A 25,135-nucleotide genomic window follows, 5' to 3' on the forward strand; every position below is an offset into this window, starting at 1 on the left:
GGGAGATTTCATTACTTTAGTCATTACTTTAGTTACTGTACATTTTATGAATCAGTTGGTATCACATCTGAATGCTTAACTAAATGTTCAAAAGTGTTTAGCCTAATTAGTTACATGGTTCCTTTATGTTTCTCAAAATTTGTGTCATTAATTAATAATAGCCTACAGTAATGGTACATTTTTTCATTTACTTGTGCATAAGAAGGAAAGAAAAGACTAATTGAATAGTTATTATTTTGCTCTTTAATAATAATTATTAACTGTGTGATTATTACAAGAGATCTTTAATAGGCGATATTATAAAACATTCGATAGGCATAACTTTAAAGGATTGTCCTCTGAAACGGAGAATTCCTATAGAACATCTTATCCTCTCTCTCCAGGTTTAACAGGCCAGTTTTGTGAGATAAACACTGATGATTGTGAAGAAAAGCCTTGTGGAGTCCTGAGTATTTGTAAAGATGCTCTCAATGGCTACAATTGCTTCTGTGCACCTGGATTTATTGGTAAGTGAAAGCTATCTTAAAGTTATTCTTTGTGAGTTAAAGTCGCATTTTGTTCACTAAAGCAATATGTCAACATATTTTGCGCTTTTCGTACTTTCTTAGGAAATAGCTGCGAGGTTGAAGTGAATGAATGTCTCAGCCAGCCTTGTCGAAATGGAGGCTCCTGCATTGATGAGCTCAACTCATTCAGCTGCCAGTGTCCTCTTGGAATCACAGGTATTTTACACGCTTCTTACCAACACTGTTTGTTTGCACGACACTGCTCAACCTTCTATGTGACGAATGATGTGTGGCGGGGTAACTTCAGTACGATTCTTCATTCCAGTGTGCTTATATATATATGGTCTGGCTCACTGAGCATACAAATAATGTAAAGAAATTTTGAAATTAATTCAGATCTAAATTAAGAGAAAATATAGGTATTATTAATGCACATCAACAATTTACATGTAATGTGGTCTCATTTTAATGTGACTTTTACAGACAGAACTTCAAATTCAGCCAAATTACATGTTTAACCATAGACCTGCCAGTGAATCTTGAATTAATTAGAAAACTTTCACTTTTATGACATTACTAAATTAAATTCAAAAAAAATATTTAAAACCAATTATTCTTCATCCAGAAATTACACATTTGGTTGTCATAACAACAGTGGTAATAATTAAAAGGCAATATGTCCATCTGTCATGTAATTTTGGTTTCACTGAGTGTTGGACAGAATGAACAAAATTATAGCAATTTTAGTTTTGCTTGATCCTAGTTGTTCTTACCAATATTGGGGCTAAAATGTCATTTTTAACTTTTGGGTTGTGACAGAGGAAAGACCATGGAGTCATTCAAATCCAAAAGGGTTTACCCCTGTGGGAGCATGAGTATGTTCAGCAAACTGCATGGCATTGTGGGGTCACAAAGACATTAGGAGTCATCCACTGCAAATTTCATGCAAATCTAGAGATTTGTTTTCGATATCTTGTGTACAAAGTTGGCTATTTAACCTGCCAAAAATGGAAAAGGCTTATCCTCCAGGGAGCATTCATTTTACCAGTAAATTTCATGGCCAGAGGTAGAGGAAAGTCATAGAACAGTAATCATCCTCTTGGAACCATGAATGTCCATACCACATTTCATGGTAATCTGGCCAGTACTCAGTGAGTACTGTGATTGATTCTTGTTACTAATGATGCAAAAAGTTAAATGTTTCCTTTTTAAAAGTCAGCTGTTAAGAATAGACAGATGATGTGTATACATACAGTAAGTAAGTGAGCAAACCTGCTGTTTGCTGAAGCTGTACTTCTGTCAGTAATAAGTGGCAACATCTGTAAGAGAACATCAGTGTGTCAACACTTAAGTCATGCTAACCTCTAGGCCACATCCAGGCCACATGACGTTTAGGTTCTATAACAAACTCCTTTATAGTGTTACAGGAGCAGCGCAGTACACTGTAATTACATGTAATGTTGTTGTAATTCCAAGACCTCTTTTCAATTTGGCATGTCACACTATATAACAGCCTCTTCCAAAGCTTACTGTAAAGAGACTGTAAACGTGTGAAACAGTGATGGAAAACTATCACCTGGGGGCTTAGTTTGTGTGCAGCTGATCTGCTTTGTATTTTCAGAAGAAACAAATTAGGAGGGAAACACCAAGAGAATAATCTATATTCTCTATCACATAAACTATTCTTTGTGTCATATATAACATAGAAATACATATAAATCAGCTACATACTGTAGAGTATGCTGTTTAGACAGAATGAGATGAAAATCTCTTTATTTTGTTTTTTTAGAGGAACAGTAAATTTGTTTAGCCATTAAAACTTTGGCATCTGGATTTAAAACCCCTATTTGTTGAATATTCAAAACTAAATATCAGTGTCAAATTAATTTTGCTAGCATAACAGTAAAAATTTGTTTATTCCATGTGTTGAAAAATATGCACATGAAATATCTGGCTGACTTAATTTTTGTGACAACTGTCTTAAAATACTGAAACCAAGGGATTCAAGATGTCACCAATCATCAAATTTCAAATACATGAAGAGGCTTTAAGTCAAATGCATCATATATTTTACTAAGTTGAGAGAAAGTAGAAAACTGAGTCATAAAATATTACAAATTTGTGACCTCTGACTCCTTTAACTGTCATGTCTTTACAGGGAACTACTGTGAAGTCAACATAGATGAGTGCATATCCTCACCCTGCCTGCACAATGCCACGTGTGTTGACCTTGTTCATGGCTATGGATGTGTCTGTATGCCTGGCTTTACAGGTAAGTGAATGCACTTTATGTATTCAGGTGAGGAGTATCTTTGTATGTTTTCACATGAACTAAATGTGCAGTGCATTTGTAGCTTACAATTGATACAAACCCACGTGGATGACATCCTATACGTATTGGAATATATGGAAATATTCAGTACCTATTTATTGTGTTGTATTCCAAAACAAATATTAACCTTTATAGTGTAAGGCTAACTGAGGTATTGCATGGACTACAGTATCTTATACAGGTTGTGTTCACACCCTGCTCAATCCATTTAAACATAAATAAACTAGTTTTTAACAAGGTCTACAGCCATGCTAGCGGCTCTGTGAAGCTTTACTTAGGCACAACATGCTAACATGTTCACCATGCTAACATGAGATGTTTAGCAGTTATGATATTTACCATGGTCACCATTTTAGTTTAGCGTGTTAGCATGCTTATATTTCCAAATTAGCGGTAGTAGTTGTAGAAGCCTGACTAAGGACCACACTACAGTCTCGCCACTACCTACTGTATGCAACTGGCCATGTGTCATTTGTTTTATGTGACGAGGGTATAGATACACTGACCTACATTTGGAAAATGTTTACTTGTGTTTTTTGTATGTCACCAATTAAAACAACACATTCAGACAATCATGTCTGTATTCAGAAATTGTGCATTGCCGTTAAAACAAGTATGTTTTTAGCGTGAAGTCAACAGCCATCAGCAGCTCCTCTTAATAGTATAGGGATTGCAGAGTAGTTTAATTCTTGCACACACAAGTCTTGCAAAATTATTTCTAATTTGTTTAGTTATTTCCCCACATGTGGTGCTGTGATGCCAACTGTTAAAAGTACAAAGATGAATAATGACACTAGATTAAAACAAAGATAATGTATTTCCACTCGTACAAATTAAACACAGTAACAGTTTCCTAATAGTTGCTAATAATTCCCACAAAGCAGGAGTCACAGGAGCTGGTTTCTCTCCTTTTTTTAAAATCCCTGTGAATAATATGTTTAACAAAACTTTTTTGAATGTTCAGAAATTATATCTAAAATGGAGTTCTTGCTGTGACATGTTCTTTGCTGTTTCATACCTTACTGCAGCGCCACAGGGAACCCTCTCAGCTGGTATAGCGGCATTCAGCACTACAGTGCACTATCATCAGCTTTCCCTTCATTTGTGTGTATGGTATTATGATCACAATCGCCAAAAAAAAAATCATTTGCAAAACACCCTAACCCAATTATTTCAGGTGCATGTTGTTATTCCAATACATTCAACTCCTGTTAATACCCACAAGAAAGGTTGTGGTTGTTCTAAAGTGATGTTAACAAGCTTGTAGTATGGACAATTGTGGAGAAGCCCAGCCTCTCTTCTGATTTAACTTACAGCAACTACAGGGATGTGTGCCAAACATTCATGTCAGTGACCCTTCGATATAACATATTTATCAATATGTGTTCTTTTCTGTCAAAGGTACAAAGTGTGAACTTGACATTGATGAGTGTGCTTCATCTCCCTGCAAGAATGGAGCTACTTGCATTGACCAGCCTGGTAATTACTTCTGCCAATGTGTGGCTCCATTTAAAGGTAATGAGCACTGAGGGAATGGGGACAAAATGCAAAGTTAATTAACTTCACATACTATTATTTTCACCTGTCTGAACTCACTTCACACGTCTCAACAAAATGAGTACATCTTCATTTGCTACCTGTGGTTAAATAAAGAAAACTTGAGTAATTAGTGAGATGTAAGCTACGGTAGGTGCTTCTGCCACACAAGTGACAACTTCCATCATTTAGCCAGAGGATAGAGCTGGCATCACTGCACGGCATTATCATTGCATGTCAATGGAAAAAAATGCTGATGGGTGATTTGAGGTAATGAATGATTTTACCAACAGTGAAAGAGGTTCAGAGTCACTTTTTTTCTAATTTTACAAGACAGGAGGAGATGGTGAAAAGCTAAGACCGGCTTTAATGAATGATCACTGTTTGTAGCCATAACATGAATCTAGTTTTCATAATGATGCCATTGCCAGTTAATCGCAGTTAAAATGTTCTATTTTTATCATTTAATTTCTTGTCTTACCACAAATTAATTTATTTAATTTGCTTTGTACACAATAATAATAGTATATTATAGTGTGCATTCTTTAATCATCTGTATATTATATTTTACTTTAAGAAATCAACAAAATATTTATATATTGTACAAATACTTATAATGCAAGTTTGGTTATCCATTTTCAATATGATAGGAATTTGTTACTTTAATTGAAAAATGATTAAATTAGGATTTAATCCGTTGTTATTGCTGATCTAGATTTAGGATTTAGGTATAACAATTCTTAAATTACCAGATTTTTTATGCTGTTGAGTTGTTGGCACAGCTTGTTTACACCCCATATTGGTAATTACTGCAATTTTCCTTTTTTCAATTCCTGCTACAAGGCACAGGTAGTGACCATATCATGATGTGGTTGTTTTTCATAGTCAAAGGTAAAGGGTCAAACTGTAAAAAAAAAAAAAAAAAAAAAAAAATAACAAGTATATTCTGAGAGAGAATCTGCCTCAGAGTGCCAATGATCTAAGAGTCTATAACAGTTTCTGTTTTATTTTCTTTATTGGAGATTATTAAAGCAACAGACCACAGTATGTCATTTACATGCATGGTAATAACAATGTGTGTGCCACACAGTAGTAAAGTAACTTAGAATCACCTCAAAATAATCTCTCAGTTTTGAGTCCCAACCTGCACAACATCACTTTATAGCTGAAGATTTCAAGTGATGTGTCAATGCTACATCTTATAAAAGCAGAAGCCTTGGTTTACACCAGATTGTTGTTAGGCCCAATCAGCAACTCATTCATCTTCCTCGCTAAAGATCACACATCTGAGAAGCAAAGTGTGAAATTCTTTGTCTTCCTTGATTTAATACACAACCCTGCTTCTTCTCTTTCTCCAAGTCCGTATATACACATTGCATGTTCCTTAGTATCTCCAAATGGTAGCCACTGCACAAGTGGGTTAATAATAAAATAAGGGCATTGGAAACTTTGCTGCACTCCAGCCCTGGAGTTTGTGAGAGCTGCCGGGACTCAAAAACACTGAAAGCTGCAAACAGCTGTAGAATGGGTTGTTGATTCTCGATGAGATTGGCAGTTCTGGCAACCCTTTGACACTACAGAGAGTCATTTGATTCAATGTTTATATTAAAATATTGCTTCATGGAGCTTTAATATCACTCCCTTCTTATACAATGACCAGTTTTTGAAAGCATTACGTGTTTGACAATGGTAGTGCGGCCACTACTTTCTTAAGGAAAGTAGCTGTTGATTGGTCATGATGTAGTTCCACTATGAAACTATCAATAAAATACTGCACTATTGTTTACTGCATACTGTATGACGGGCAAGCTGTTATATAATGTCACAGAAGTATTCACAATATTCAAGTACAGAATTTCAGTATTTCCAATTCCTCTGCAAATAAGCAAGTGATTTCACCAGGATTTTTTTACCCATATTTTTTGCAGCAATTTCTAAGAATGTCCTAATAATTTTTTCTCAACATTTTTCTTCCTGTAACTGTTTTACAGAAATTATCAGAGGTAGGACACATAACCATCGTGTGATCTCTAGTTTTGCATGTTTTGCAACATTCAACATTTTTTATTCACTCATTTAACGTGCATTGCCTGTTCTGATCGATGTTCTGCACTTGCTTTGTTAAGATAATTTGTATGTATGCATGTTCTTTGTTTCTTTCTCTTTGTTTGCTCTTTGCATTACCTGAATATAATGACATCTGGCACTTTAATTTGTCTGTACAGTTCTAGCAGTTTGCTAAAACAAAGTGACTGCTAAGTGACACAACAGTCTTAATAGTTCAAATGGTAACTTTAAGTTAGCACATTAGTAATTAAATTGAGTGCTGCACAGCCACAGGTGTGCTTTTATCAGTTGTTTTAAATCAGCATGGAACGTGGCGGCATATCAGAACTGAGGACTGAGACTATTAATTTGGTAATTGTTCTGTCAAAAGCACAAAACTTGTAATATTTTAAATACTGTAATAACATCAGCCATTTCATTTCAAATGTTCTGCCACTGAAATGGATGAAATAAAAGGCGCAATTGTTAGTTTTAATGGTTCTAAAATACATCTTAAACAGCATCCGGAGTGTTTGATTGACTGTATATCTGCAAGGATAGTCTTTGCAAATATATTGGTTGTTTGTGTATATCTCTTGGGTAATTTACATTCTGTTTAAAAGAGGATACTGCTGCATGGGGAAAATATTTGAGATTTGCAAGAAATTATTTTTTAATAAAAAAAATTATTTAGAAAATGAAGAAAGTGACTCTGGATCACCTTCTAATGGAACACTTTTAAGACTTTGTGTGTCTTTCTGTTGGTCTGTTTCTCTCTCTGTTCAACAAGTAAGCCTGACACAGCATGTCATCTACCACAAGGACTGGTTCAAGGAAACATACAATATGGGTTTAAGCTTTAATATCCCCAGGTTTACAGTTCCATAGTATTTCTCAGATTGTTGTCTGCTGGATGGTCCTCCAACGTGTGTTTCTTTGCCTCATTCCAGGTCATAATTGTGAGTTCTTACCCTGTGAGGCTAGTAATCCGTGCGAGAACGGTGCAGTGTGTGTGGAGGAGTTGGATCAGGACCATTTCCCTTTGGGTTTCCGCTGTCACTGTCACCGGGGCTTCACTGGCCCCCGTTGTGAAATCAATGTGGATGAGTGCAGCTCCAGCCCCTGTTTTCACGGCTTCTGCTATGATGGTAAAAAAACAGCATATCTTGCCAACATGCGTAATAACAGGCACTCAGGAGTGAAGCATCACACACACACACACACACACACACACACATGCATTGAATATGTCAAATTCAAGTTTGTTTTGCTCACTTACAGTCTGACATGCAGTTTTCAATTGCATCACCGTTGCAGCTAATGAGGGTGTTATGAGAGTAGAGTTATTCCATGTGATGTGATCTAGGACATTACCTGCTGGAGTAGGCTTTATTAGTTCCTTAACATTACTGTAGAAGGAAATCAATGAAGCATCAATGTTGTGTTGTAATTTTAATAATGGATGATAAATGACAAAATTAATACAATAAAAGCTCAAAGCAGAATATTGTTTTTCTTCCATCTGATTTTAGCCCTGTGTATTCCATCTCTAGCACAAATAATTAAAAACTCATTGATCAAAATAATAGTCTAAAAGTTAAGGATTATTTATCACCAGTTACCAATGATTGTAATGTATTTCAGTTAATTTATTTTACATGTACTGTGAAGGACAAAAATTAAGACCTGAGCAAATGTACGTGAAATGTTTTGTTTTAAAATACCTGCAATTACAGTGCACGAGTTGTGCAGAGTCAAATTAGATTTCTCTCAGTAGCGAAATATTTGTGCTGTAGTATTACCTTCCAGCCTTCATGGCATCTCAACAAATCCTGCCAATGTTGTTTCAACTGGCTTATGCCGGAACAAAACAGTGATGGCAGTGGATCACTATCTCTGTATCCTATCCTAGAGTATCCAATCCTTCACTGTGCTACAGTAGACCTCGGCCAGCTGTCTTGACTAATCTTGAGCGCAGCCAGTTCATGCAGGTTAGTGAGAGGCCTCTAGGACCTGTTGGCCGGCGCTCAGCAGCAGCCAGCCAGCCAGCCACCAGGGAGAGCACTGCATAGCCACAGTGGCTGAGATGAGTAATGCTGCTGCCACCCAGGACCTAAAGCATTTAATGAGAGTAATAGCAGCTACACGCACCAAGACAGAGTGACAGCATAGATTACGTGGTAAATCTTTGGGATAATGAAGAAGCCTGGGACCCTGACTGGGGAAGTAATAAATTCACTCCTGTAAGAACTGCAATTACCTCTGTCATTGGCTGCGTGTACACCAGTGTTGTGTTGGAGAAACAGAATGATGCATCCCGCTTTAACATCATTAATAATTAAAGACAGGAAGGAATTGATTATTAGACGTGGGAGATTTTAACTTCGGATTGAAGAAATTGGCACATTTGTAACATCTGAATAAAGAATGGTCCTGGAATAGGCTCTCTCCCTCTGCTGTACTTCTTTCGCCCTCATTCAATGTGTTGCAAGTGTGTTGAGAGTGTGAAAACAAATGACAAGGCTTTCAGGCTTTCATTGATGACAAGGCTTTCAGGCTTTCATTGAGAAAGAGTGGGATAAGTACAGACGGAGACGAGGAAAGTAGTAGGAGAAAAAAGGACTGAAAGACCATTGCAGACAGGTTCATTTAAAGATAGTTAGAGTGTCAAACTCTGTCAGACTGATGCAGAGGGAGGTAACCTGTCACATAGATTTAGCAACGACAGGTTTGACTGATACAGCACAAGGCGTTTATTTTAATGGTCATATGTTATATGTTATGTAAAAAAAATAAATCACAGTGGGTGACTTTGCTTTATGCTCATAATCAGCACGTACCTGTGTAGATATGTAGTACATTAGTAGGAACTACTGAGAGATGACTGAATTGATTTATGATGCAAGGTGCTGTAACTGTCCTACTGATTTTGTTTCAGTTGTAGACGGCTTTTACTGCCTTTGCAACCCTGGTTATGCTGGGCTGAGATGTGAGCAAGACATTGATGACTGTGTGAACAATTTGTGCAGTACCAACTCAACATGTAAGGACCTCCATCTGGTAAGTGGACACATTTTTTGTTTGGCAGTAACATGGGCTGATATAATGGCCTTTTAAAGTCTTTAAAATGCATCAATGCCCTGTAAATTATTACAGTTGGTAACTCATTGAAAAACTCTAGTTTACTGTAAAATAGTGACAGACCTGAATCACATAGTACTGCCTATTACCTTTGATGACTGTTGTGCAGTTAATATTTAAAAGTATATATATTGCAGTAAAATATAAACATCTGTGCAATAACGTGAATAGTGGTGTATTATCAAAAAGAATAAAATATTGCTACATGGCTCTTGGTTCTGCCACAGGTGTACAACGATCAGGTTTATATATTGTAGGCAAATCTGGCAGATTTTATTGGTCTAATTGGGAAATTTGTTTAGCATGAGGAGATGCAAGTATGTTTCTAGTTTCAGCTGTCTGGGTGAAACAAGATATGAACAGGAAATGTCAATTCTAATATCTAATACTGTAAATGCACCTCATTGTTGTATCTCCTAATAGACAAAGCATGCCAATTATGCCATTTATGCCTTGTGAGCTGAGCTCTTAATGTGCCAAAATGACCAAAAGGTTACCAAAGAATACTTGGGAAAAAACAATGGACATATACAAGTTCATTCATACAAATATGAAATGCATACTCATTGAACAATGCATATTATGTCATTTGGATCAGTAATTTAAAAAGGTTCATCTTTAAAGCTGGAGTGCGGTACTTTTACATATAAATGAACATCTGTTACATTCAAGCCCTTGCCAAACAAGTTCACACAATGCTGATTAAGCCTATCACTGTCTGGTAAATCTCTCTGTATTTCGCAGAATACTGAGTTTTTAAATCTGGTGTCTGGCGCACCGGTAATGATGCTTTTTATGCCAACCAGCAATGATTGGTTTGGTTTGGTTTGGTTTGGTTTTGATTTGATTTGATTTGATTTGGTTTGCCAGAGTGGAAGCGGGGAGCACCTATAGCCATGTAGAGAGCCACTTGAATTAAAATTGAGTTGACACAACTCTCTCTCTACATGGCTCTGAAGCAACCGTAGTAGGCTAAAGCAACTAGGAGTAAAACCTAAGAAGTGTTTTAGAAAACTGTCTGATGCTCCATAAAAAAAGAAACTCTGCATTCAGAGGTAAAAAAAAAAACGATCGACGGCGAGGACAAACACGGAAAATCATTGGTGTAGCTTTAGCTTTTCCTTGTCAGAGCGCTGAGAGAAGGGACTGCTCTTGGACAGGTTGGTAAAATATTTGGAGTAGGCTATGTAGCTAATACATTTAGTCTCCTAACAATAATGGATTATTGTCTTGGAACTGTGGAAATTTCTGTAACTATTTCTGAACACGAGCCTGGGGTTAGCTCACTGTAGGCATACATCATAAGCATGCGTCGACAGTGTTTGTGTAATTACACTCACTGCCAGAATGGGGAGACTAAAGTTCTACACACCAGCTTTAAGATTAACATATAGATTATAAAACATATAGAAAGCACCATAGTTGATACTTCTTTATTTTTGATTTTTATATAGTCATTCAGTGACTTTACATTCTGTAAGCCCCTCTACGATACAGTATATTCTCCATTGCTGGTTGCAGGGCCCACCATTCCTGGCTATGTAAAGCATGTGTAGGCACAGACACAAAATTGTGAATGCATATGTCAAATGTCAAGTACCGCTCATAGAACATGGTTTGTCCTCTTTCTGAAAAATACACTACATTTACTGTACAGTTTATTAGCCACAGCTTACATAGTCGTAAGCGAATGTAGCAGAGTTTGGATTGAACTACAGTGGTAGGATATTTAGGATAAACAAGACAGGCCTGGTCTGCCTCGTAGCTGCAGGGCTCAGTTGATTCTGCTTGTTGAAATGATAAATGAAAACAGAGTTTGTGAAATTGAGGCTGTAAATTGTACATCAAAGATGGAGTGATTTCCTAAATTATTTCTTCTCAGTACATTTTATTCCAAGTGTGCTGGTCTGGTCTGTTTCGACAGATGCACACACTGGGGTTTTAAGGAACATTTTAAGACTTTCTTTTTGCAAGACGCAACTCTACTTCTGTGGTTATTCAAGTGTTTTTTAAGCCAATAACATTGATCTGTTGCAGCTGCAAAAAGGCCTTGGGAGCTGAATGCTGCTTACAAACTGTGCAATGAGTACCAGGGGCCTTTTTCCACAGCTGCTTATTTCCTAACAGATTGCAGTAGTGAAACAGATGTGTCATAGATAAGTCTTTGGGTTTTGTTTTGTTTTTGTTTTTTTTCATTCGACAAAGACAGATAACTTCTGGTATATGGTCCACACCCTATGTTCAGGTTTAAAATAAGTCTTTGCTCTTGAGAATTAGTGCATCATTTATGTAAGAATGGTGAGATCTATTTAACAAAAACAGCATGTTTTGGATATGAGCCTATGGAGTCCCAGAGGAGCCACATGGTGAGGAGAAAAGGAAAAATTTGCTCTTACAAAGTATTTCAGAACCTTTCAAATACTTATTTTGTAACAAACACAAACTCCCAATACAAATGAATTTCTATAAAGTTTCATTACCAAACTTTAACCATTCAAATGATTAAACAAAACTAATCGTTAAGCTTTCAACTTGTGGCAGTAAACTTATTCCATAACAACTGCTCAATAATGGTCTATAATTTATCCAACAAGTCACCTTTTGTCAAAAAATTATTAAACCCAGATTATGGATTGCTAAACCACACTTTGAGGTTTCAATGCCAACATGTATTTTTACATTTCAAAGTGTGAAAAAAACTCTCTGTATCACTTATTTCATTGGTAACTTTCTAGTATTCATTGGTACTATCTGAAGTGTAAGGTACAAGGAATTCTATGATAAGGTTTCAAAACTGTCCAAACGCAGAATCCTGGTTAAAACATTTCAGTGTAGTTTTCTGGGATAAACTATAAACTCCACATCCAAAGACAAAGGGGCACTGCATAAGAAGGGAATGGGATGTGGAATGAGGAATATAATGAAATTTCAACCAATATTTTTCTAGTCACACTGTTCCCTGTTTCACCATTATATTTTTTTTTCTCAAGTCATTATTCAAATAGGGGCAGTTTTTGGAAACCCCTTCACATAGTCTTGTTTACAGTGCAGCTATTTCTCTTTGTGAAGACCGTGTCCCACAGAGCTTTAGCTTATTTTGGAGAATTGTGGTCCCTGAAGGTGACTTAGCAGCAAAAATGAGATTATGTTCTATTGCCAGGGGTAAGGAATTGGAGTCTCCTGGAGGTATCTAATTTATCATGAGATGACGGCATTTTCCCCCCACCACCATAGGGCCCACAGTGTACAAATTATATCAGACAGAGTTTAACGGCTCCCCTCCAGTGTATGAAATACAGATTAGCATGCATTCAACCAGCAGCACCCAGGACCTTTAGACAGGATGTTGGCAATGAGGAATCCTGAAAAACCCTTGACCATATGACTACCTTCATCCTGTATGCAAAGAGGACTTTAAATTAAACCGGAACCTTGGAAAGTAATAGACAACTACAATTCATCTCCCGTGCCATGATTAATTATCATAATGCAGATTTCAATGATGAAATAAAGGACAAGTGGTCTGCATACTGCTCTGAATGGAGGAAAGAAAAAATGAATAGAAAGAAAAAGATTAGCTAGGGTAGAAGCTATATAGAAATATGTTTCTTGAACAGTAGAAACAACATATTCGTTACTTATAGCAAAACATTCTGACAAATCTAAATCAAACATATTTTACACGTTTGCTTGTCTATGAAAATTCCTTTCCCCACAAAATATGCAGTGGTAATATTGTATACTTGATAAAGACTTGAACCATATATCTAGAATGGCATGGACAAAAACAGGCTTGCATATTATCCAGAGGGTGGGTGGTAGAAAGAATGCATCTGCATAGCAGCCATGTGAAAATCTAAGACAAGCATGACTCTTTCACAGTTTAAACAGATTTCCACAGAGAAGATCTTCTTGTGAGTGGGAGGTTTTATTCTGGAATATTTGTGAGAAAATTGAGATGAATTGAATCAAGTACATTAAGCATTGCGCCGTTTGTTTACTAAAATGCAACAGGTATAAATAAGTAAACAAATAAATTGCAGAATGCCCTCTGACAGCACCATAACAGCATAATTAACAGATTCCATATGTTTATACAGTACTTTTTAGTTATATTTTAATGGTGTGTATTGCTATTATAAATACTTTTTTTAAATTACAAGTACAGATGTAAGGTGTCACCATATTTCAATGTTAATCTAATAGTGTTTCCTTTTTTTTGTATTGCAGAGCTATGAGTGTGTGTGTCACTCAGGCTGGGAGGGGGAGTTCTGCCAACAAGAAATTGATGAATGTTTATCTCAGCCCTGCAAAAACAACGCCACCTGCACAGACCTTCTCAACAGCTACAAGTAGGTGTGCGAGCTGGCTCGAGGGCACTGTCCTCATGAGGTGCATCAGTCACTTAATAAATGCAGAAAAAGAAGCCGTTCAGAGATAGCAATATGTCCATCCACTGGCAGCGGAGATAATGAATTGCAGATGGCAGGTAAAACAAATGAGTCAATCAATGGCTCACAGCATGAAAAGGTTTCAGGGGATCTGTGACTCACTGGAGGAAAAAGCTGGTGTGTCTGCTTCAACTAATGCCCCCCTCTCGCTGGGGAGACGTAAAACTGCTTCAGGTGGAAAAGTTGAGGGATGAAAAGGAATGCAATGTGGAGTGGTTGGTAGTACTCGGGTACTCACTGCCACCAAGTGGAATATTCACCTGCCTTAAGAGCAGATACTTCACACACACTCTCTCTCTCTGTTTCTGTGTCCCCATCTCTCTCTTTCTGTCTGTGTCTAGCATGTATACATTTCCATTTAATCCCCACTCAGTGCTCTAACCTCCTGTGTCCTACATTCAGCTGTACAGAATGAAAAGCTGCTCAGACCAGTAGTCCAATTAACCTGTACATTCCCTGTCTCACACAAAGATCCAGGAGTGCAGTACCAATACATGTACTGTAACACTGTGTACTTGTATGAAAAATGTGTAATGTGGATCATTTGAATTTAAAAAAGTATATGCCATGTGGTAGCTTATCTGCAGCACCTCACATTACCGCTCCTATTTCCATTTTAAGCAGAGAGAATGACACCCTTAGAAAACTATTAAATAAGTTGTAAGTGTAAGGATTAATTTTAATTCATGCCAAAATAACAGTACCATATTTCCTTTCTGGTGTATCCAAGGTGTTTGTGCTCACCAGGCTGGACAGGTGTGGACTGTGCAGAGGATGTGAATGAGTGTGATTCTGGGCCCTGTCTAAATGGAGCTCAGTGTCAGCAGTCAGACGTACCTGGGGAGTTCTCCTGCACCTGTCCCCCCTTCTTCAGTGGCCCCTTGTGCAACCAGCCTTATGATCCCTGTGACCCCCTCCACAATCCCTGCCTGAACAACTCCACCTGCCTGACACGCTCCAATGGAACAGCCTCCTGCAGATGCCCAGCTGGTGAGTGAGCACACCGCCACAGCCTCATACTAATAGTGGGTTTTTTTTCCCCAGCCCACTTTTCGAGTGTAACTACACCATTTTGTTCAATAGGTTACTGCATGGTACGTTGACAATCGGCACAGCTTAAGTACTTTGAAAGTTAAACATGTACATCATAGATCAAAAGGCTCTAGCAAAGAAGATGAAAGTATTCCTGTCACAGTTAAGCATGCATTGTTTGTATTTTCTCTCTGAAATGTATGAGGTTTTCCAAAAAGTATCAACAGAGACAATGAATGTTGTTTTCTTGTGCATGAATCACATGTTGAACTGTACTTCTGACAGCTCTGAAAAACAGTAAACACAAACAGTAAAGGTTTTCCCACAGGGATGATTTAAAGTAATAAAATGCATTTTTTTTCAAACAATGATTGATTCATACAAAAAAAATAAGACTTTTATTTTGTGCTGCCATTGGTAGTGGACTGAATAGTTTGTGTAGCTGGAATTTGGAAATTGGCCAGCCATGGGTTAAAGAGAGTGGTACGCATAATTATCAAATCTGGCTTGCCAGAAAGTTGGCATTGTATTGATTGCAATGCATTTCCCTGATTTTTACACGTTTTCCATTCTAATTTTTGCAATAAAATAGTCAACAAAGCCAGACAAGGGTGACTTTTGGCCTTTTTACTCCTTATGAGAAGAACTTGCCTACTGCTTTATCTTGGTTTGATTTCTCCTGATGACTTTAAGTAACCAAAACTAGTTAATCCCAGTGGTGGCTGGGTTGTTCTCTTTACAGTCCATGGTGAATCAGATGCTAGTGTACTACATACTGGGCTGTATCCTCCCTGCGTATGCATAACAGTACATACTGCCCCCTCATATAATGATTATTTATAGAAACGCCTCTCACGACCGGGCCAAGACCCAGATTTAAAACAACATCAATCTTTTGTTTAATTAAATAATTATAATTAATAATAATTAAATAATTGTAATTTATTTTTAAAAAGCCTACAGTAGGTTATTTTGGCTACATCCTATTAGCCTAATGTGCACCTATCAGCACTTAATACATTTGGCATGTCATTGCAATCAATTCCTGATTAAATAGTTCTTTCTCTTTTGCATAATGCTGTTGCATATTTTCCTTTCTTTCACTCATTAACTGTCAAAACAAGTAATTTGGGTAAAACCATTAGTTCCCATTATCATGGCAAAAGATAAAAGTCCTTTTAACCATCCTCTTACCATTTACCATGTTTTAGTCACAGCAAACGCACTCATAAAAAACTGTCTAATGTTACCAAAATATTAAGTACACTATTTTTAACCAATAATTTGAGATGAAATGGCAATGAATTACGTACATATTGCAAAATTGCACAGTACCATGATTCCAAATTGAATAAATGGTTTAGATTTACCTCCAAAATATCTAACTACTAGCAGGTTACACTAGCCAGCCATAAATCCAAACTAACAAAGCCCAACAGATCCACAAATGACATGCAGTTTCACATGCATGGTCCAAATGCATTGTATATTATACATGTTTTGAAATTTATAAATTTAGATCCTTGCTCCTCTAGGATATCCCTACACACAAATGCATGTTCATAAATGGGCAAACAAAGCAGACTTGTCTTTTAGTGCATTGTTTAAAGGTATGTGCCACAGGCCATTTAATGAACCTCATGCAAACTTGGTGATTAAAAGATGGTAGTTTCATCCCTCACTGTGGTCAGCTTGAATTCATGTCTGTGACAATAGATTCAAATGACAATGTTTTCTCAGTGAAAGAGATATTCACATGCTCAGTATGTGCATAGACGGGCACATGCTACCAAATTATGCCAAAATATGGCTAAATATATGCTGTAACTTGTGTCGTGGGCTGTCTGTCTCTATTGACTGATTACATTTGTTTTGTGGGTGAGTGCTGATACTAAAGAGGAAATCAAATTACTGCAAATGTAAAAGCTTTGAAATGAAACTGTTAGTAATTTAGATATTTAAAGTAATCAGGTGACTTTGTGCATGTAAAGCATACTGGTTGTTCTCTCGCTCTTTCACACACCCTCACACACGTTCATAAATGACTCAGACATACACATCCACTCAGACTTGAGTTCACACGCACATCTGAAATTCAACACATAAAAATCTATTTCATATTCAATTCACAAACTCTGTGAGTTATATAAAAAAAATTAAAATGACCACTTTGTTGAAATGACCTGTAAGGAAGTTTATTAGTAAGCCCCCTTAGAGCTAAAGAATTATAAATGATACCGTGTTTTAACATTCAAACTTATTAGTGTGCAGGTTAAGATTCTATAGGGTTGTGCTGTACCTAATGGCTCTGTCAGTGCAGAGATGAAAAGATTTTGCCAGATATAAATAGAGCGACTGGGTTAGTTTCAGAAGGCTTCCTTGGAGAGGAATAGGAAATTAGGTGCTGGCTGCATACATTACACCAAGAGCTTTGCGTGGGCTTGGTCATTTTCACTTCACACAAGCGTGGTGACTCACTACTCTCCATTATTGTTCACCATAAATCCATCCTACATAGCTACTACTCAACAAACATGGAGCTGTTATACAACCCAGGCCTTGATTCCAGCACAACAATTTTACAGACTTGTTATTTACCATTCACTGTAGGGTATTTGTCAAGGAAATTGTATAGGCCTTACATTATTCCAAGGCCTAATTAAATTAGAATTTGTCTGCCAGATTTACTGCCATATGAATCTTATCCCACACACTCAAGATGGACACCACATAGTAAATATTATCAAAGTTAACTTGTTATGAAGTCAACACCAATTAGCCATTTTGTCCATGGCTTTTAGTTGTGCTTATTTGCTATTTTGCATAGTGTGTTTTAGAAGTGTACGCAAGGGTACGCAAATGACCTGAATTAAGGAGATGGAATTTGATGCATTAATACGACATGATACGGCACAAGTATCAATATCAGACCTTGGTTATGTAATTGGCACAAAATACAGTATGGCAGCAGTATGTACTTAAAACAAGCTTATGTGCACAACAAAACTGCAATAAAATTCAAAACCTCTCTATTTTCTTTTAGATACTCAATCTTGAGTAATGACATGAAAACATTATAGCACCAGTGCACAATTGGTGTACAGCCCAAATGTCACATGGTACACATTCTAACTGCAGCTTAGTTGAGTCCACATGGTCCACACTCAAATACAGACAGTGTATGCTCTTATACATGAGCATAGTTGGAAATCATGGCGGCTGCACCATGGTAAAACATGCCTAAGGGTAGACATGAAGGTTTGTGCTGTTAATGAGGCTGTATTATGGAATATATCACTTGTCTCGACTTGGTTTGTATTTTGCAGATGGAGGTGTTATTTCCCTGCTGTTTCACCAATTTTGACATGATGACATTGGATCATTTAAACAGTTTAGATGTTTAGATATGACACTGTGGGTCAGTCATATAGCCAACCAATCATTGCAGTGTTTTATGCAGATTTATATGAGATTCAAAATGAGATTCAGTACTTTATTGCCATTTCAACATAGTCGATAGGAATTTGGTTTGGTAAGCTCACACAAAACAAGAACCCCACCTCATATATAGTGACCACCTTAGGACATAACAGTAAATGAAGAACTAAGTTATAATAATAAATAATTAAAACATGTATAAAGTCGGGCTTATCTGTGTTGATGGTATTGTGATTCTTTAGATTCTGACTTTTGAGTTAGTTGTTAATTGAAGAGGTGCTGATATCTATGTGAAGATGCCCAGGAGACAATGGTAATACTCTGATAGTGGATGGTCACTGTCAAACTTTACATGGCCAGTCTTATGATAGTATCTGATGGTAGTTGACAGAGGTCTTTTATTAAACATAAGCACCTTCACAGTTTGTTTAATGATCATTTTTCTCAAACTTGCTGTACTGAATGTGATATAAAGCTAAGTGTGCGGTCATAGTTTTCCCAAGATACTTCACTAGACTATATCAGTCTCACAAAAAGGGTGATGTGGCAACTTTACTATTCGTCAGTTCAAGAGGAACTAAAAGGCAGCCATTAGGAGGTGCCTACTGGGAGTAGCATTAAAGGGATTTGTAAAACACAGCCACAATGGAAATGAGTTTTGTCTACAAAGGTATACTGTGAGAACCTGGAGGCCAGAATAAAACCGGAGCCAGCTGAAAGAATCTTCTTAAAAGAAAATATAAGGAAAGCAGTTATCCTCTCTTGATTGTAGACGGCTCCTGTAGGAAGTTTTTGTTCTTCCTAGCAGTCACTCTCTGCTGAGGCTCTGGCCAGGAGGCCTAAGTCATCTTGCCTGACCAGCACAGATGTTCCACTTTCCTCTTAATGAGGAGCCTCAGCAGGGAGTGCCAAACCTGATAGAAGAGCAACCTGAAAATGGGAGAGTTAGGGCAGAGGTTGGGGTGAGGGTTACTGGCCGACAACCACAACAAAGGAAACAAACACGCATAGCATCAGTCAACACAGATCAGATTCTGAGTCCTGTACATGTATGTGTACATGTACATGTACATGTATGTATATATATATTTATATATTTATATATATATATATATATATACACACACTGCGACATCCTGGGTTGAAATCTGATCTAGGACCTCTGTTGCATGTCTTCCAACTCTGTCTTTCAGTCTATCAAGCATGCATTCACTTATAACTGTCTGAAAGGCAAAAAAGCTCTAAATAATTATAGGCTTTTTCTTTTAATTCATTGAGAACGTTAAAACTTCTTGAAATAAAAAAAAAAATCTTTAATTGTTATGGACAAAGACTTTGATGTTGAAGCCACAAATAATTGGTGCTAAAAATATGTTACATACAACAGTCCTGCAAATCTAAGGAGCTTTTTTTGATGAAGATATGGAAAGACAGAGGTCAATTGAAGAGTTTCATAATTCAATGCTACAAAATGCTACACAACTGCAACATAATTCATGTGTTGCAAAAAAAGTCATATTGTGATTCCTATTACTACAGGGTTTTACTTCAGAGATAGTAAATTACTTCTCACATAGTCAATTGGCATTTAATAACAATAATTTAAGGATTGGTAACAATGTTCTTTTGTAGAAAAGCAATAAAGTAGTGTATGAAAGATCACATTCCTAAATCTTTTTTATTCAAAGGTTCTTTGAAAAGGCATTTGGGTTGATGACTAAAAGTCATAATATCTTACATTTTTGTATTTATACAATGGAAAGAACACTATGTGACTGTAGCACTTAATGTTTTCTATTTATTACCACCTTATCATTGGGTTTTGGGTGACAGGTTGACATATTTCAGTGTTAAAAGTGAGCTATATTTGACAAGGGGACAATCGGTTTGCCTCTATTCTATTGCATGAAGTGGAGAAATATGATTCTTGCAGTATAGTGAATGAATTCAGAAGCATTGTGTGGTCCCTTTACATGCATAAACCATTTGGTCTCCATGGCTCAGAATATCCCCAGAGGTGTTCCTGGCCAGATGGAGAACAAACCCCTTTATTTGCATGGCATGCTACACTAGTCTTCACCTTCCACAAGATTGAGATTGTGTCCTACCAAACAGTTGGTTAATGAGTTACTGTGAAGCTGTGCCAACAAGAGTACTGACACATACTTAATATGATATTGAAAACGATGTGTTGAGAGTATGTGTTGCCAAAGATGTGTTGAAACAGTCTATCCTCGTTGCATTCATTTAAAGTGATTATTCTTTTTTATAGAGGAGGTAGACAATATGACTTTTAGTAGATGTGTCTCAATTTATTAACCAGATGCCCTGGCAGATGTATGTGAATATCACTGACCTCAGTACTGTATAGTGATATTAAACTTAATGCACTTTTTACATACCCAGAGTCAACTGAATTTACTGATAGTGTGCTATTCTAGATTAACAATATTTATCTTATCATCTTTATACATTCTAATTATATACATTTAATTAATGCAAACCACATTTCTTGCTTCTTATTAGTTCATAAGATGTTTAATGACAATAGTAATAACTTAATTTAAGAAGGAAAAAACACACTGAGATTAAAAAATCTCTTTTACAGGAGTGTCCTGGTTGAGATAGCAGCAGCATGTAGAACATTGAGGTTACATATAGCACAGATTATATATAACTATAAAACTAAAAAATGTGTTGTATTTTGATTCATTACTTAAGTTTAATGTAACTAAACCAATATACTGTGACAGTAAGCCTCCACAATAACCATTTCTCCCCATAGTACAATTACTGAGATCAAAGATATTTCAAAGAAATGTCTCTCACAGAATAATGGTAAGAATAAGTTGTAATGTAAATACACAGCTACATTTGGAGAAGTATTATCTAGTCTAATATTCTGAAAGTGAAGGCACACAGAGAGGCAACAAAATATTAGAATGTAGCAGGTGTTCAGTCTCAGTATGAAAGTGTGCCCCTTCAGCGAGAAAAGGTCTCAGCATGCTAGTGATATTCCATTGCTGAGGGCAAAAGGTGGTTCTTTTCTTCCATTTTAGCTTTGAGACCTCTGTTTCCAGCCTGAACAACAGCTGTATCAAAAAAAAAGGCAGAAGAAAGCTTCAATGAGCACATAGTGGTATCAGAGGTTTTCCCTTCATAAAAATTCTCAGTCATTAGTAGCTTCTAACATATTGGTGTTTAACCCCTGAATACTTCACAGCAGGTAAAAATACCCAGTTGGTCTCTATGTAAATCTGTGGCCACAGTTCTGACAGAATATACTCATTTTATGTGGCATTGCCAAGGGCATAGGTTTAGATTCAGATGTTGGGGGATCAATTGAGTCAAGGAGTCTACTGTATATGGATGCCTAGTTTCAATTATAGAGACCTGAAATTTTAAAACAAGTATCATTTGTTGCCTGAACTTTTATTTATGTTCAATTATGTTTATCTTTTTAGGAATATATTATAATAAACAATTTTTTTAATTAAAAACACATGTTACATGTAAATCAAAATATACATTTATATATATACAATTTACATTTATTTTTCCATCACTGATTGAAATCTGCTGTTGGCAAAGCTGCTAGGCTACGTAGAGCCCCAGCAAGCTCCACTAATCAAATGGCTAAAGCCTGCCTGTGTGTAGCCTGAGAGGCAAAAAACCCAAACTCTCACAACATCTCATGAAGCTTATTGCTGTAAGCCCAGGGTAACATCTGAAGGCGACCTAGATGAGTGCATCTGCATTTGTATCAAGTTTCATTTAGATTATGACAGCTGGGCAGTAGAGGACACTGTTAAGAGAGGATGTAGTGATTTAATCAAATTGCAAGTATAAAAACCTGGAATTCTTAAAAGTGGAAGAAGCATGTCCCACACATTTCCCAGTGGAAACTATGCCCTTTTGTCCTCTACAGGCAGAAAGAATCATCAAAAACAAACTCAGAGCACCGAGCATTAGACTGTATTACCATTTCATGTTTTTATGGTGAACATGTTAGCAAACAAATGTATATTGTTAGCTACATGTCCAGTAGAAGCAAAGCAACATGGGCATCTTTTTTGGGAGTCCTTTTTTCTTGTCACCTGTCGAAGGCAAGCCTACTGTTTTTAGCCCTGGTTTGTTCTGCCATCTGCTAAAAAAAACATCTCAGACTTTTTTGTGTCATATGGCAGACAAGGTGATAACCGTCAGACTAACATATGGACCAGCAAACCAAAACACCAAGCAGAAAGCTCCATAGAGGCGCAGACAGGGTGTTGATTCTCAGTGGGATCAGTAGTACTCACAACCCTTTCACATCGCAGAGTGCCATTTGATTTAATGATAGAAATATTGCTTAATGGAGCTTTAAAGTTTACAGTATAGTCAGATTTTTATTTCATCGAACAGTTTGCAATTGAAGAGGTACAGTGACATTGTTATGAAGTGTGGATGATATAATAGAGGCATACAAGCCAACTCATGTATTTCCATTATTTTAGGTCATGGAGGTGGCTGTCTTTGGCACAAACCTCCGAGACAACACACCTGCGCCCAGGCTGTTCCACATGGCTCTTTTCACTTCTTCTCCTTTGAACATTTAGCAAACAAGAGTGGAAGATGATAATGGTCAAAGTTGGAATTAGGAATACATAGTAATATTTTGCAATTTAACGTCTAATACCTTTGTGCAGGTGGCCTGGGATATTTTCTTAACTTGTTTATATGTGTGTAACAGAAAGATTAAAAAACAAAGTATCAAACATTGACTGTAAACTTTTTAGTTTTTAAATTAAGCAGTGTAGGCATGTTACACGTTACAAGTAAAGTTTAGTACAAGTAAACATAGCCCCTCTCAAAAGGTAGAGTGGGCACAGTGTGCTATTTGTAAATCAGCAACTTAGTTTAAGACAAGTAAAACAGGAAAAAAAAGAACAATGTCAGGTGTGAGCATTGTTTAAGCCAAAGAGTTGCTGTGGTTAAGTACTTGCGCACCACTGTGAGAAAGAGGTTAGTGTCTACATTTATACATAATGTATAAAAATAGGCCTGGGTCTGCAACAGCTGTACAGTAAACATATTTAAATAAACTCAGTGTTTAATCATTTTGTGCTGTCATTAGCAGTGCGTAAGAGGTGGTCCAGGTGTGTAGCAGTGGGGTAAATTGGCTGCAGTGGCTGGTGTTTACATGCAAAGAGATTTCTATTCTTAACCCACTTATTCAAGTAACCCAGTTTTTGGTCAGCACATGTAAAGGACTTACAACCATGCTGTACTCCTTGATTATGAGAAACACAGCTGTGATGACTAATTTCATATCTGGTTTATCTGTCCATCTATATTTGTTTTTAATTGTCTAAATTTTGTTTGTTGTCTGTTGAGTCAATTGACTTTTTGGAGCTATATTACATATTTTCACCCAATAGAAGCTGACAAAAAACTTTGTGTTGCCATTCATGTTATGTGACGGGAATTCAAAAACAAACCAAGATGTACAGCAACACTCGTCTCTGTGCAGTGATGGATCAGTGTGGCCACATTCTTTTTTCTTACTTTTGTTTTTTGCTTTCTGTGCGAATGCAGACTGCCACAGTGTTGGCACACTTTTCATGTCAACAAAAAATCATGCCAAGCACATACAGTACTATAATGTTAAGAGTATCATTAATTTCCCTTGTATTAGAAGGAAGTTCTTGCTCAGTCAAGCACAGTAGCATTATGTTTTTGCTGACAGGCCACTTGAGGACCACCAAACAAGATATTACATTACATTACAGATATGAAATCTCTTTAGGTTCCTGTGTGATTTTTTTATTATAACTGATGTTTATATTTAAGTAACTCATGTTCTAACTCATGAGTTTTTATATTTGGTATAAGATTTTGAAACATCTGAACTGCCAGGTTGACAATTTGGCGTGGGGGCAGCACAAGATGAAAGCTCATGAGGAGTTCAAAATAGAACTTGTTATGCCTCTCAGGAACTTAGTTGTGCTCACTAAATTTCATTGCAATCTGCCCCTTTAGATTGTGATAGTGATGCATTGCAAGCAAGGATTAGCACAATGTCAGCTGTCATTACGCACGACCATAACCCGTGCTATATACAGTTCCCACAGCATTGATTTATCACCTGTAAGCCATCATTAGCAGTGATATCTTAGTCACTGTCATCAAACATTAGAGAAATATTCATTGATTTAGTTTAGAAAACATCAAGCAATCAGTGAAATTGACTAACAACCTAAATGTTTTATTATTAGATTCTGTCTCCCATCTTATATTTCATCTCCACCTTATCACATCAACCTTGGATCGCTAAACCATTTGAGTGCATGGTCTGAAATATGCATGAGGTGTGCTCACATTCTGTTTTTATATACACAAGTTTATGTGTGGGACAGTATGCATGTTTTTGCAAATGCATCATGTATACATCTGGCCCTTGGTGTTAAAAAAATGACACTGATTGCACTGATGAGGGTGTTTTAATTAGAGGTCAAACAGAACTCCATGGTCCAGTTTCCATGAATCTTGGAGGAATGTTGCATTTGTGTCATAAGAAACATTACGCCAAATAGATGCAACAATTTCAGATCAAAATTTCTAATTTTCAAACTGAACTCAACACAATTCAACTGACAGAAAACTTTGGAATG

The 25,135-nt window shown here is 36.8% G+C and overlaps 1 protein-coding gene across 3 annotated transcripts in view; it reads left to right on the forward strand.

Moving 5' to 3' along the window:
* Positions 1 to 25,135, forward strand: part of eys (eyes shut homolog) — a 155,313-nt gene that overhangs the window by 45,251 nt on the left and 84,927 nt on the right. For 2 of the 3 annotated variants that reach the window (XM_044214335.1, XM_044214336.1), the window contains exons 18-25: positions 384 to 506; positions 609 to 722; positions 2,665 to 2,778; positions 4,240 to 4,353; positions 7,371 to 7,568; positions 9,359 to 9,480; positions 13,792 to 13,913; positions 14,743 to 15,002. In XM_044214335.1, coding sequence (XP_044070270.1) covers positions 384 to 506; positions 609 to 722; positions 2,665 to 2,778; positions 4,240 to 4,353; positions 7,371 to 7,568; positions 9,359 to 9,480; positions 13,792 to 13,913; positions 14,743 to 15,002 — 1,167 coding nt within the window. Of the gene's footprint in view, positions 1 to 383; positions 507 to 608; positions 723 to 2,664; positions 2,779 to 4,239; positions 4,354 to 6,365; positions 6,378 to 7,370; positions 7,569 to 9,358; positions 9,481 to 13,791; positions 13,914 to 14,742; positions 15,003 to 25,135 lie in introns of all 3 variants that reach the window. The other variant, XM_044214334.1, reaches the window with a different exon arrangement.

Source organism: Siniperca chuatsi, linkage group LG11 (genome assembly GCF_020085105.1).
Source record: "Siniperca chuatsi isolate FFG_IHB_CAS linkage group LG11, ASM2008510v1, whole genome shotgun sequence".
Taxonomy (NCBI): domain Eukaryota; kingdom Metazoa; phylum Chordata; class Actinopteri; order Centrarchiformes; family Sinipercidae; genus Siniperca; species Siniperca chuatsi.